The following is a 15,709-nucleotide window of genomic DNA, read 5'->3' on the forward strand; positions in this document are numbered from 1 at the left end:
CTGGTTTTATCTTCAGATTAATGATGAGGAGTGGACATTTTTGCTGACTGGTGGAATTGGCTTAGATAACCCTTACGAGAAGCCATGCAGCTGGCTTCCTAAAAAGTCTTGGGATGAATTCTGCCGTCTTGATGAAATTCCAGCATTCAAGGGTATCCGGAGGGAGTTTGCGATTATGTTAAATGGTTGGCAGACTGTGTATGACAGTTTGGTAGGTTGGGAATGGTGGCGGGAAAAATATGAAATTTTTCAGTAGTAATATGTCCGCTTTCAAGGCTCTTTATCAGTTGTTTTGTGAAAAACTGTAAAACATTCAGGCTATACAATATTAAGTTTAATATTTAGCTTGACAAGTAATATTTTATGTATATGATTACTGACTGCCACAGCATATAAATCATATAATTATTAAAGGAATCAGATATAGTTATTTTTGTAGTCTATTAGTATTAGGGATGAGTGCCTGCCATATTGATCCAGTTGGACCTAAGTCACATTGCGCTTGAACTGGTTCAAATAGATGCAACATAGGTAGATGTTTTTCCTTTTGTGTCTAAAATGTTGCTTTCTACTTTTCATAGGGCGGGATTTTCCCTACCGCGCCAGAGCCAGAAAATCCCAGCCATAAACTTATGGCTTGATCTTGTAGGAGAGGGGTTTGCAGCCTTGCTTCATGTCTACTTTGTCCATCAGATGTATAGCCAAGCTTTCATATTGGTGAAATTATTGAGGGCAATTCAACAGTTTCTTAGCTGACTGTTTCCAGCAATTTCTGTTTTATTTCAGATTTCCAGCATCTCTAGTGTTTAGCTTTTGCTGACAGTTTCTTATCCATATTCCTGGAAGGGTGGTTTTTTAATCTAAGGAACCTGAGTTTGATATGGACACTATAATGTTAAAACTAAGTAACTGAATCTCAATAATAGAAAATGCTGAATGCTCTCAGCAGTTTAGGCAATATTTGTCTGAATCTGACCTAAATTTCAGACATATCTTTCAATCTGGAATACAATCCCAGTTTGCCCAGATGCCCTACCACTGCATGGTAGCTGACTAAATTGCAAAGTTTGAGTTTGGTTCTGGAAAGCGTAAAGTAGCCTGGTTTGATATTGTTCAATCAAAATTTCCAGTAAAGCTATCGCTAATGTTACAGACAGGAGGGGAGTTTAATTTAAACAGCCCTCGCCTCTCCTCTCACCACCCACCCATAAACAGAAAGGTGCTTTGATTTTGATTTCCCCCTTTATAAGCAGTGGCGTATATCCCAACCCCTCAGTTTTGGTGTGATCCAATTTCTATTAAAAACCCCACAGCAAACTCAAGATAGGGTAAACTCAGAACGTCAGTTTATTTACACACACTCAAACATGAGAGGAGGATCGCAACATAGCCTTTTTTTCACTTATACAATAAAAGAGGGAGATGGCGAAAGAAAGGTTTACAAGGCAAAGACCACAGAGTAAAGAATTACTATTTCATGTGAGATCAGAGTCCAGAATCAAAAGTTCAAGGGTGTATTCCTTTACAGAGGTGGGCAGGTTGAAAACTGATGCTGGACAATTCACATTTCCAATAGAGATAACTTCCACGATGAGATAAGCATGCAGAGATGACTTAGTCTTGTAGGTGATGCTATAGAACTTCAAAAGATCCAATAGAAACAGTGTAAATGGGGCCAGGCATTCAAATCTGGACAAAGCCCTTGTTCTGTGCTGCTGCTTGGTAGATGGAAAGATGGCAGACTGAGCTTTGCAGCTCCACAAGGTAATAGTACAGGTTCCTCTAGCTAGGGGGTCATGTCACATGACTCCCACCTCTCCACTTTGGCTTTGAATAAGGGTGTATATTACTTTGCCTGGGTTCCTGAGATTATTAATGTTCCAACCATTAAGAATTTGAAAGGAGGTTAATGAAATAAGAACATAAGAAATAGGAACAGGAGTAGACTATTCAGCTCCTCGAGCCTGCTCTGCCATTCAATCAGATCATAGCTGATCTTCTTGTGTTTCGATTTCCACATTCCCATCTACCCCCAATAACCTTTTATTCCCTTGCCTAACAAGAATCTACTTACCTCTGCCTTAAAAATATTCAATTACCCCACCTCCACCGCCTTCTGAGGCAGAGAGTTCCAAAGTTGCACAACCCTCTGAGAGAAAAAAATTCTCCTCATCTCCGCCCTAAAAGGGTGACCCCTAATTTTAAAACAGTGCACCCTAGTTCTGGACTTACCCACAAGAGGAAACATCCTTTTGACGTCCACCTTGTCAAGGCTGTTCAGGATCTTGTATACTTCAATCAAATCACCCTTCACTCTTCTAAACTCCAGTGGAAACAAGCCCAGCCTGTCCAACCTTTCCTCATAAGACAACCCACTAATTCCAGGTATCAATCTAGTAAACCTCCTCCAATGCATTTACATCCTTCCTTAAATAAAGAGACCAAAACTGCACAGAGTATTCGAGGTGCAGGGTCACCAATGCCCTATATAACTGAAGCATAACATCCTTACTTTTATGTTCAATCCCTCTCATAATAAAGGAGAGTGTTCCATTAGCTTTCTTAATTACTTGCTGTACCTGTATACTAACTTTTTGTGACTCATGTACTAGAACATCTAGATGGTCTTTGTATAATTCCCTTTGAATTTGGTCTCTGCAGCCAACAGGGTCATTAGTGTCCCTTCAGAGATAACAAAGTGTCAGCTTCTCTGATACTGCCAGAAAGTTCCTTTGGTTCAGGGTTACAGGCATACTTCAGCCTTTTTAAAGTCACTGTCCAATTTTTAAAAAAAAATTAGGAATTAGCTAGGAGGATTCTATTTGTAAAATATATTATAAAAATATAGAGTGTGAGGCCTTAGCCCCGTTACACTAATTTAATGGCCCAAATGTTGCAGTCAGCAGTGAAGGAGTGGTACTTACTGTTCATTTTATTTACAACTGCCTAATGACTATTTGCAGGTTTTTGAGTTGCAATTTATGGCATTTATAAACCTTTTTCTACACAGCACCCCTTACAGGGAATTTGTGGTATGGGTGAGCCGCACGAGCAACAGTTCATTATAGTATTAGGATGTTCAGGACTATAAGAATTAATGTGGAATGGGGAAAACAGAACTGCCCACATTATAATGTAGAGAGTTATATGGAAGTAGTAGAGTATAGTAGTGAGCCTGGTAGAAGTTTTCATGAAGATAGCACCCATTCAGCACTATCCTGTATGTGTGTGTATATATTATTAATAAACAGTTATTGTTTAACCAAACAAGCCTCTAGACCTGTGCATGAGAAAACATGCAACCTTACAACATGGTGGCAGCAGGTGAAGGACCCCAAATTCCGTAAGAATAAAGAAGTGCAGAAACTGCAGTCTGACTTGAGAGAAGTGCGCTTAACTTGAAGACCTCAAATGCACAGCTGGAGATCACATAAGGAGCTCCATTACAGGTGTGGAGGCTGAAGGGCAGAAGAAAGATCCACTGTGCAGTATAAAATGACTCCACGAGAGCACATTGAGGTCTGTTGCAAGACCCAATGGAAAGTAGAGTCAAAGGACCTAGCCAGATCGCAAAAGGGTGAGCAAACTCCAAATAAAAGGGCTGAAATAAGCTTTTAAATTTGGCACAATAATCAGGCAGCATTGGCAGATCAATTGCTTTAATGTGCTTGGCTTAAAGAATGCTACAGGCCTGATCCAGAGTCGGCACCATAACACATGGCGAACACACATGAACCAAAAAAGTATCTAAAGAGAAGACAGAGCAAAAAATCAGCTTCAGTTTGACTCTTCAAGCTCAGGAAAGCAACTAACTGACCAAAACAATTTGTTCAAAAGATGTTCTGCAGAAACCCTGAAGTTTAAAATGTGACCAGGACACGCCAAATCTTGAAAAGCACAGGGAGAAGAAAAAAAAAATTACTGAGGCGCCATTAAAAAAAAAGAGCTGCACTCCCCTGTGCTGAAAACAGCCACGGGTGGTACATCAACACTGCAGAACAATTGAGGCAGACGGAAGGGCCAGATCCGGTACAAAATTGGACATTATAGAAACAAAGACTTTTAGGATATTTGATAGCATCAGGCTTTAATACGAAACAAGAGGCTGAACAAGTGAATATACTATTATTTTCAGTAGGTCCAATAGCCGATGGCATAAAGGCCAGACAAGAAATAAATGGCTCTTCTGATAACTTCGAAGAGGTCATGAAGTCCTTAGACACTGACTTTAACCTAAGGAGCAATAAAATTTTGGAGTGAGCAAAATTTAGCAAGATAGTCCAAAAGCCTGGAGAACTCTTTCATAAATGAGTTATACGGATTGGCTGAAGGCTGTGACTATGGTGACCTGAAGCTCATAAGAAATCGAATAGTAGTGGGAGTGGCTGATGACACCCTTTCGGATGTACTCCTATCTAAAGAAGATCTGACTTTGGAAAAAGCCATCCAAATTGTCAGCTAATTGAAAGTCCGCCAGCAAAACTGATCCATTTGCATGCTGAAGTTGAGCCATGATACAGAGCAACCTCAACAGTCCAGCTCATAAAGCAACAAAAGAGTAAGGATATTCCAGAGCTTGGAAAGCAATACCCAAGCAAAACACAAGATGGTGGCAGACCATGTCAATACTGTGGTCCCAAAAGAACTCACAGGCACGAGCAGTATCCAGCCATCATTGTGCAGTGCTTTGATTATGACTGCCTGGGACACTTTGGAAAGATGCATAAGTCCAAAACCTCGGGACATGTGTAGGATCCCAAATGAGTCCATGAGATAGATGAGCCACACCGAGAAGAAGTCCAACAATTCTTCTTGGCAGAAATTAAGATTCACATTTTAGAATGCTGACATATTGGTAAATGGTTGCCTCACAAATTTCAAATTAGGCACAGGATCCAGTGTCACAGTCCTGTTGGACAAGGAACCATGGCTAGTGAAACAATGTTTGATGCCACCTACAACACAGTTATATGGACCATCAAGCTCCAGGTCAAAGGTATGTTGTAAGCAATGCTCCAATATAAAAACAAACCAATACGCTAGACGTATTGCTCCACAGGCAAGAAATTTCTCTCTTGAACAGGAAAGCCTGTGTTGCCCTCAACCTCATCCAAAAGATCAACAATATTAACTAACAAGGATCTGGTTACAATTTTAAAAAGGATTTTCAAAAATTTTTCACCGCATTGGGATGACTGAGGATTGCATACAACATAACACTGAGAAACAATGCCAAACCCATGTCCTTGTTTGCACCACAGAAAATACAATGCCAGTTTATGAAGCAAGTACAACAGCAACTTGATGAGATGACCAAGATGAGGGTCATTTTCCCTGTCACTTAGCCAACAGAATGGTGTTCCAGGATGGTCCTGGCTCTGAAGCCAAACAGGTCCATTTGCATTCGTGTCAACCTGATGAAACTCAACAAGGCAGTGGTGAGGGAAATCCACTCAATGTCCTTGGTGGCTGACAGCTTGACCAAACTCTGCAAGAGCACAGTGTTCTCTAAACTTGATGCCAACAGCAGCTTCTAGCAGGTTCCGTTAGACGAGAAATATAAGTTGCTAACAAGGTTTATCACCCCACTTAGCAGATTCTATTTCAAGCGTTTGCCTTTCGGCATTATGTTCGCACCCGAGATTTTTCAGTGCACAATGTCGGCCATCCTAGAAGACCTGAAAGGAGTCATTTGCCATAAGCTTCTGTCAGATCAAAGACATAGTGCTCTTACCAGATATCCTGGCTCACTATGACCCATCCCTACTAACTACAATTGCAGCAGATCCACAAAACTAGGGACAGCTCTGTCCAAAAGCAGCTAGATGGATGCTGCCAGCGAGAATATTACGCATCTAGGGGGCTGTCAGACACAGAGATGTGATATGCAGTTATTGAAAAGAGGCCCTTGCAGTAATGTGGGCTTGTGAGAAGTTCTCTGACTATATTATTGGACTGAAAGTGATAATCGAGTCAGATCACAAACCACCGGTCTCTCTATTGGATAAGAAAGAACTCACCAGTATGCCCCCCAGAATTCAGAGGGAGGTTCCTTCATGCGCTTTGTATACGAGACACTGTACGTCCAGGGGAAGCATCAATTTACTGCGGACACGCTGTCCAGGGCCACAGTCGACCATCTTGCGACACACAATGTCAATCTGGTCGATGAGTTTGAGTCATATTCCCCGTTCATGACAACACAACTGCCAGCAAACTCCAAAAAGCTTCAACAAGTGCGCCAGGAGCAGATGCAAGATAAAGAACGACTCTGCATCCGTCAGCACTGCCTACAAGGTTGGCCACTGCAGCATCCAGGTGGCAATGTTCTGAAAATTTACTTCAAACAGCAGAAACCCTCCATTGTGATTGATGATCTGCTAGTGTATGATGAGAGGTTGACCATTCCTGTCTCACTCTGACTGGAAACTCTACAACAAATCCACCAAGGCTACTTGGGCATCACAAAGTGCAGAGCACGAGCCAGATCTGCATTTTGGTGGCTGGGGATATCAAGAGCAATTGAAGAGATGATTTTAAATTGCCAGGCGTCCGTGCTGCACAAACCAGTCCAGAGAGAGCTCCTTATCCCCAGTTTCCCACCAGACCATGGAAATATTTGGGAGTGGATCTATTCATATACAATGCCAAGTCCTTCTTCCTCATTACTGATTATTTCTCTTGTTGGATTGAAGTGAAGCATTTACACAAAATGATCACAGAGTCAATCATTAGGTCATTTGAAAGAAATCTTTGAGATCCATGCCATTCAGGAACACATGGTGCCTGGCAACGGCCCACAATTTGCTAATGAATACTTTACTTATTTTGCCAGGAGTTATGAATTTCAACACCTCACTAGCTCCCAACATATCCACAATCTAACGGTGAGGCAGAAAGGGTTATCTGCACTATTAAAACCCTCTTTAAGAAAAATGACGATGTTCCAACGGTGCTTTTGACATATTGATCCATTCCACTGCAATATGGATTAGCCCCATCAGAGTTGTTGATGGGCAGAAAACTCCGCATTCAAGTTCCCATGCTACCGGAGAAATTAATCCCAGGGTTGGCAGTCGGGGATTATCAGGAGGTTCAGGACCTAGAACAGTCCTATAAACAGTGATAAGCTTCCACTTACAATAGGAGGTACTTTATTAGAAACCTGCACAGGCTAAACAGAGGTGACAAAGTTTGGATCAGGGACCTTGACAGAGAAGGCATCATTGTCCTGAGGGATGAAGATCAACGACGGTCTTACTTGATACATACCCCAGAAAGCACAATCAGACGGAGCAGTAGAAGTCTTCTCCTCATTCCTTATGATGATCCTCCTATCATATATTTGAGTGAACCAGCTGTAGAAACCCAAATAATTGCAACACCAAGTACTACAACTTAATCTCTAGTCCAATAAAGTCAGCCCAAAGTAGTTGAAACCACCACTCCTCCAAATTTGAAAAGAACGAGATCTGGAAGAGCCGTAAAGCCTCCAGACCATCTAAATTTGTAAAGTCAGAGACTTGGGTAGCATGTAAACATTATTGTAAATACATTTGGATAAAGATTTGGGTGAGGTATAGTATTAGGGTATTCAGGAGTGTAAGAGTTAATGTGGAACTGGGGAAGCAGTACCATCCACATTATGATATAGAGAATCACATGGGAGTAGCAGAGTATAGTGGTGAGTCTGGTAGAAGACGGCATGAAGATAGCACCTGGTCAGAACTGTATCCTGCAAATATGTATGTAGTTATGTGTTATTAATGATTGTTCAACCATGCAAGTCTCTAGACCTCTTCAAGAGACAATATACACTCATCTCTTCAATCAATCAATTGAAGATTCCTCACTGAGGTATGCAGAGAGCAAAATTCATTCACATGGTGCTGCTTCTGTTTTCGAGTGCTGCTACGCAGGCCTACCTACAGATATGCAGCACAGCAGGCCCCGCTAGCTACTTTCTGCATGTTCCCTGGAACATGAGTCATCTGGTGTGGCGTATGGAGATGAGTCATGTGCCTGTGCCCGTAGTCACTCAACGTGCGATACCACTCCACCAATGTACAATGGAATGCAAGGGTCTCCATGTTTGTGGCTGTCTGCTGTGTCCTCCATAACCTCACAGTTATGAGAGCCCAGCCACTACCTCTAGGATCCAGAGGTCACTTCAGGAGGAGAAGGAAGAAGAGGAGGAAACCAATGCTGGAAATACTTTGCTACGATCAAAAAGATCTGAGTGAAACAAATGAGGGTTATCTTAATAAGCTGGATATGGAGGAGAGGCATTGGGGATGAATAATATAATCAACTGTAAACCTCAAGAGCAAGGCAATTTAATGCATTACATTCACAGCGACAATGATTTGTTTGGCGTAATCCAAACAGGAATGTTGGGAGCGATGGGTGTGGATTTGGAAAGTAACAACATATTCAAGGACTTTGAAGAGAAAAGGGAGGTTGAAGATGGAGCCAGTAATTTACAGGGACAGAAGAGTTGACGATGTACAGCAGGTTTGATTGGGAAGAAGCAGTGTCTGAGTAGAAAAACCATACTGGGGAACAGCTGAGATGGGAGAAAATAGGGGTTTGACTCAAGGGCATTAAAATCAATTTATTTTATTAAAATCAATGGTTACAAATATATTGTGGTGAAAATCTGAACTTTTACAGTTCTCAATACAAAGCATTACCAGCACTACCCTTTTTCACGTGTGTGTCTGCTTGTGTATATCTTTTAATGGCTTTTCAAATTTCCATGCTGTTTTTCAGGAGCCACATCGTGAGGTATTTCCTGGTCGGTGGGGAGATATGCTCAGAAGTTTCCAGAGGATGCTTGTAATTCGCTGCCTGAGGCCTGACAAGGTTTAAAAGTCAATGTGTATCACTTAAGTACATGGTTTAATAGCTCATTAAAAAAAGTTGTCCCAGACCTACGGGACAATATCTACAACCTATCAACAGAAACCATTAGATGTGAAATGACCTAGAAAAGATAAAAAATGAGAATTAAAGTCACTGAAGAATTGAATTTACATACAATAGACGAGAGATATCAGCAAATATTTTTAGGGTAAAGCAAAGCCATTTCACATTTTTTCAAAGCTGGATCTTTGAACTCATTTTATTGATGAGATGGTATCAATAGATAAACGTTTACTGATTATGGGATGCTTTTGAGAAGGCAGCTTTGGCATAAGTTGATTTTGTCCATATGGCGAGGTTGCCCATGGGGACCTGTGGGAGTACTTTAGGAATTACTGCAGCCAATACAATTATTGTTACTTATGGCACATAAAGGCATTCTATGTTATTGGATACTAACTGCAGATTCACTTTTCCAATTGATTAGAATGGAATGATTCACAAGTAGTCCCTCAAAAACAGAAATCCAAGGGACCAAGTTGTACTTCCAATGCTTTAAAAACACCAAATCATATATTTAATGTGAAACATTTTGGGAATGCACCAAACCTCCCCCTCCCCGCCTCCCCCACTGCCCTTCCCAACATCCATCTCCTAATTCTTATATCCTGGCTTTAGGCGTAAGATCCTACAAACAGAGATGCCTGATGCTATGACTCCCATTTGGCAAAAATGCTTCTGTTAAAATTTAACCGAGTACAGATTTGTTCAATGTTTAAAAATACTCTATTTGTGAATATATAAATATTGCTATTTAAAATTTGTCAGTAAGAAAACGCTGGATCAGTTATTAAAGCTGACACTCCAGTCTGAGCATGATTTACGGTATGATTGATCAGTAGTAACATTTTTTATGAAGCTGCCAGATCATATGTTAAAAAGTCAACTTTTCTTCTTCAGTTTATTCCAATGACTCAGGAATATGTGACTGTTAAGCTTGGCCGACAATTCATTGAGCCTCCTCCATTTGATCTGGGCAGTGCTTTTACTGACAGTAACTGCATTGCACCTCTTATATTTATCCTGTCACCTGGTGCTGACCCAATGGCCGCCCTCCTCAAGTTTGCTGAAGATCAGGTATGTCTAAATGTACTAACTATTTTGCTGAATCAGTTAGAACTACTGATTTAAATTTGTAAGTTTCTCAATATGATAAAATTGTCCAAAGCTATTTGCTAAAAATAATAACAAAACAATAAAATAACATAGAACCATTTAAATAAAACATGAAAGTATTAAAGGAAAGTATATTTTTGGTACCTGTGTTAATTGTATTTGAGTATTGTTTTGATCCTGATAGCTTAGCTTGTTAAGTCAGTGAGCAGGTGAGCCACAGGGACCAGAAAGTCCTGGCTTACTACCTATTCTATGCTGATTTAGGTTAAATCATCTGGGATGATGGTAGAGATGTATTATTTAGCTTTAGTGCCTTAGGTTTAAAATAAAAAAACATTTTCAGGGTTCCAGCTTCTGATTGCTATTCAGTGACCTCTGTTGAAACTGTGGGCTGAATACTACAGGTTGAGAGTTTGGGGGTGGGGTTGGGAGGGGGTGCAAATGTCACCACCCCTCTCTACCCAGAAACAAAATTGGTGTGGAACCAACATGTTTCATTCCGACCTGCCCGGCAGCCATAAAGTGCTGCGGGGTGGACTAATGAGGGCCGAGTGGGAATTCCATCCCTTATTGGGGCAGATGTCATGCCCTCTGGAGCTGCCAGCTTATCAGATTGACTGGCAGCTCCATCAGTCCTGGCAGCACCAGGAAGGCTGCAAAAGGAAAAGAAGTTCAAGGCCCATGATCCCAGAGCAGGTAGGTCCAAGGTTTGGTCCGGGAGGATTTGGGTAGGTTAGGGAGAGTGGTGAGGTGGGGGTAGAGGAAGGGTTTAGGGGAGGAAGCGGGTAGGAAGGAAGGAGGGGTTGGACCTAAGGGGGGGCAGCCCCACTATCAACAAAGGGCAGCCCCTGAAAAGCAACCTCCCGCCCTTTAAACATTTAACTTTAAAAAACTGGGCTTCCCACTCTTGCCCTGCTGCCCACGCCAAATGTTTTATGGCATGGGCAGAGTATTATCAGTGTCAATAAGGGTCAATTGACCCTTAATTATCCATTTAAATATGGTGGGTGGGCTGTCAATTTCGGCACCCACCCACCCGTCCACCGCCACCATTCCCACGCTTTTCCAAATGTTGGGCCCTTTTTCAGCCAGCCTTCATGTTTGGAGCTGTTTGGAGCTGAAATAAACCTGTCACCCCAAAAAGTGCACTATTCCCTGAATTCCTTGCAAAAATTTGGTGGATCACCCCTTGGAAAATTCTGAGGGCTGAAGAAACAACAAACGGCAGACTATGAAACTGAAAAAGACCCATGGGCAGGACTTTCCGTTTGTCGGGTATGCGCAGTGGGCGGGCCTGGGAGCGGCCAGGAAAAGATTCGCTGCCCCGATTGGCCCCCGACCACGAATTCACGCTGGCTGGCCATTAATTGGCCAGCCAGCGTAAAAGGTGCACTGAAACGCTCAGCGCTGATTGGGTGGGGGCAGGAGGAGGATGAGCATGGAAGTCTGTGCATGTGCGGGGGAGCACGTGCTGAAAGTTCCCTGAGGGCACAGAGCTCCTCGGAGCTGAAGAATTGGAGAAACAAAAATAAAATTTTTAAATATGATATAAACATGTCCCCATATGTGACTCAGTCACATGAAGTGGGACATGTTTAAAATGATGGCGAAAAATATCTCATGGGTTTTTATTTACAGCTGGAAACCTCATCCCGCACGTGGATGAGGTTTCATTAAAAATGCAAAGGCTGCCTGGCCTATTCGCCTGCCTGCCAACTGAATGGTTAAACGGGCAGTGAAAAATATAAATTAATTAATTGCTTAAGGGTCTTAATAGGCCTCTTAATTGTGAGTGCGCACGATGACTTCAGGACGCTCGCCCAACGTCATCACGTGTGATTTTACGCCCAATTGGCTGCCCAACGAATGTAAAATCCTGCCTCATGTGCGCATTAATAGTCAAATATGACTTAGACTCATCATCTAACTCAAGTTGCAGATTGGTTTTTTTGTCAGATCTAACTGAAAAAATCCTGGTTTCCTGACAACATTGTGAACAGATCCTCCACATTTGGCAAAGTATCAGGTGGATTACATTTCAGTACCTGATTTACAGTTACCTTATAATCCTCACAAATTCTTACACTACCATCTGACTTTGGTACTACCACTATGGGAGTAGCCCAATTATGCAATTCTACTTTAGAGATAATGTCCTCAGTCTCAAGTCTTTTCAGTCTTGGTCTATTTTTTCTTTTTTTTATTCATGGGCATAGCTGGCTAGGCCAGCATTTATTGACCATCCCTAATTGCCTTTGTTCAGAGGGCATTTTAGAGTCAACCACATTGCTGTGGGTCTGGAGTCACATGTAGGCCAGACCAGGTAAGAACGGCAGATTTCCTTCCCCAAAGGACATTAGTGAACCAGATGGGTTCAATTAGCAATGGTTTCATGGTCATCATCAAACTTTTAAATCCAGATTTGTATTGAATTCAAATTCCACCATTTGCCGTGGTGGGATTCAAACCCAGGTCCCCAGAGCATTACCCCGGCTCTCTGGAATACTGCTCCAGTGACAATACCACTATGCCACCCCCTTCCCCTGAAGGCACACAGAAGTGAAATGTTTTGAAACTCTGTAGAGTATTTGGGTCACAGGTTAGACAAAGATCGGTTACATTCTACCAAGAGTAAGGTTCAAGCAATAAGAAATGTGCCATATCCTCATAATATCTCTGAGCTCAGGGGCAGCATTTTGCCCCATCGAGGGATGTTGTGCCGGAGTGTGAGGGTTCCCAATTGGCATCCCCGGTCGGGGGCGTGCCGCCATTTTACGTGGGCGGGCCAATTAAGGCGCTATGCGCTCCCTGTGCAGGTAGGGTGGGGGGATTCCCTGAGCTGGGAGTGCGCTCTGTCGGCTGCGCGCCTGCCAAACTGAAAATCTAAATGACGCGCGGTGACGTCGGGACGCCTGCCTGATGTCACCGCACGTCATTTTACGCGTCGGAGAGCGGGCCCCACCCCTACTCGCCAAAAGGAGAATTCTGCCCCAGATCTTTTTTGGGCCTAGTGAATGCTGCACAGGTTCATGAAGAAGGAAGTTGGAAAGAATCAAATGAGCCTGATGAATCGGATAGCTTGTAGGGTTGAGTACCAACACAAGCTGTGCCTGAAACCAGTTCAGATCTGAGTCAGAGTCAGACAGGCATATCTGATGAAGTGGAAAATTCAATTGAAGGTCAAGGTCAAAATGAGTCTTTGTTGGAGACTCAGGCCAAAATGGGTCAAGATCCTTCTCCAGGTTCTGGAAGTTTGGGTCAAGAAAGAAGTATCCTTTTAGGGATAGGAAACCAGTGGTTAAGTTGGATTTGTAAATAAATGAAAAACAAGAAATGTGTATAAGTTGTATGAAATTTGAACTTTTGCGAACTTTTTGATTGAGGAGGAAGGAGTGCAGTGGTTCCTTCTCGTGGCCATTTGTGTATGTATGTATGTATAAATAGTCAAACCAGAATAAATTTGTTTTCAGTTAGGTACTTTTGAACTCCACATGCTGCATGAAGTCTCTTTTTTGTCCTGTAAAGATATCACAACATGAAGGGCTGCATCTGTCAGGTAAGTGTCTTTACAGCATTGCTGGTGGGCCTGGAAAAGCAGGAGTGTTTTCTCCAGGCCTAACAAGCAAACCTGTAAACAATCCCTCTCTCCAAGATCACACCTCAGCACTCCCCCATCACCAGCCACCCTATCATACACCCGGTTCTGATCGCTCCCCAGTTTTCTGATCTCCAACTCTCCCCAAGCACCACCCCATTTCTGTCCCTGATCTCAGTGATCTCTGACCCCCCTCCAATCTCAGGCTTGCTTCCAAGTGTCAAATCTGCCTATGCTGTTAAAGGAAATCCAACTCCATAACTCCTCCACCTTCCCAGCTACAAAACTTTGCCCCAGTAAATGGTGGAGCCTGGACTGATGGGAACATTTTATTGTGGAACAGTATACAAAGATATGCTATTAAACAAGTATTTACTCAAATAATCAGAGTAAGTTTGGTCCTTGAAACTGGCAGGTTCTTCCATCAAATGAGTTCTGATCAAATATCCAACTTATTTACCTTGAATGATTTGAGCAAGATACATAAATGTAGTCTTTCCCTTCATGGGCCAAATTGAGCAAAACCGATGTGTAAATATTCCTACCCACATCGTGAAAACATAGCACATTCTGGATACACTCTCAAGCTTGATTTAACTGATGTGAGTTATTGTTAACCATCTTTGTACATTAAGGCAGCTTAGTGATTTTAGCTTCCTATCTTTCTGATGCAAAATAATGATTAAACTATGTTGGCTCCCCTGATAGTTCAGCTGATAGGTGACAAACTGAACTAAACAGATTAGAGAAAGCAACTTTGATCCATGTTTTATGTCAATTTATTATTCTGTGCTGCTTCTGTGAGTTGACCTTCACAAAATCACAAACTCCCATTCTCTCCAGGATTCATATCCCATATCCTATATACCCTAAGAAGTTACATTCAAAATCCCTGTTCTCACTTTCAATTCTTCCATGGTCATGATCCACCCTGATTAGTAATTTCCTTTAACATTCTGGATCTCAATGTACCCCTGCTGTTTTACCATTAGACTATTTCTTATTCTTGTTGCCCCCCCCACCCCCCCCCCCCCCCGCCCCCCACACCAACTCCGCCACCACTCTCCCGATTTTTCATTTGTGGTTGTGCTTTTGAAACTCTCTGCTTGCTTTCCCTTGCCTTCCCACTGCTCTATGCACTTTCAGAAATCTCCATATTCTCCTACTGGAAAGGCTTGTGCCGAGATATACAATTGGAAATTCAGCCCTACTACACCATCTGATTGCAGTGTCGCTGGTGTAACGTAATTGCAGTATTAGATTCTAAACGGCACCTAACTGAAATTGGACATTTACAGTGTGGGCATTGGGGTTTAAACTTGCATTTTCCCATTCTGCGAATGTACCAGTGTTACTTGTTATTACCCTCACTATAACCACTCAGGGTTAGATAAGAGAATCAATAGAAAAACATTCTCATTGGATTATATCTAAATGCTTCTTTTAAAAAAGCTTTGCTCTCTTTACATTGAATAGTTCATTGCACAGAAAAATAAACCTTCAGTTAATATTATACAGCTTCAATTGTGTTTTAAAGTGGAAATAATGGCCAGAATTTTCTGCACTTCAAAAATTTTCAGCCGATGGGACCATCAGAAAGTTTCAACCCCACTTATGTCAGAGGTGCACTGTATCGCATGATCTTACCGATGTAGCCAATTAACAGGCCACTTCTGCAACTGTCCTCCAATTAGGGATGGCGGGCAGCAGGCACACACTGGAGATCCAATCAGAGGGCCCCAAGGGAGGGATAGCTAGCAACCCCACTGGGGAAGGTGGGGACTGCTCAGGAAGAGAGAGAGGGTGCTGCAAGATGGAGGCCCATACCTAATAATCCAAATGACTTGCAAACACTAAAGGCCAGAACTGCCAGCGGCATCTATCAGTTTTCAGGGGAAACATCTTCAGATGAACATGCATCTGACAGTGGAAGTGCCTTTTTAACTTCTCTTCCCTTTCATACATGAATGTGCAAAATCATATGATGGGACTCTGACACCCTGCCGTGAAGTTGCCTCCGAAGTGTTCTGTGGTCCTGACATAGTATGGGCCTGTGTGCCTTCCATAAAATGT

General features: G+C 42.3%; 1 protein-coding gene across 1 annotated transcript in view; it reads left to right on the forward strand.

The window, feature by feature from the left end:
• The window catches only part of dnah7 (dynein, axonemal, heavy chain 7), a 614,695-nt gene that overhangs the window by 491,214 nt on the left and 107,772 nt on the right, over positions 1–15,709 (forward strand). Inside the window, exons 52-54 of the mRNA XM_078551851.1 lie at positions 17–211; positions 8,773–8,865; positions 9,826–10,002. Coding sequence (XP_078407977.1) covers positions 17–211; positions 8,773–8,865; positions 9,826–10,002 — 465 coding nt within the window. The remainder of the gene's footprint in view (positions 1–16; positions 212–8,772; positions 8,866–9,825; positions 10,003–15,709) is intronic.

The sequence above is a fragment of the Cetorhinus maximus genome, chromosome 11 (genome assembly GCF_964194155.1).
Source record: "Cetorhinus maximus chromosome 11, sCetMax3.hap1.1, whole genome shotgun sequence".
Classification (NCBI taxonomy): Eukaryota; Metazoa; Chordata; class Chondrichthyes; order Lamniformes; family Cetorhinidae; genus Cetorhinus; species Cetorhinus maximus.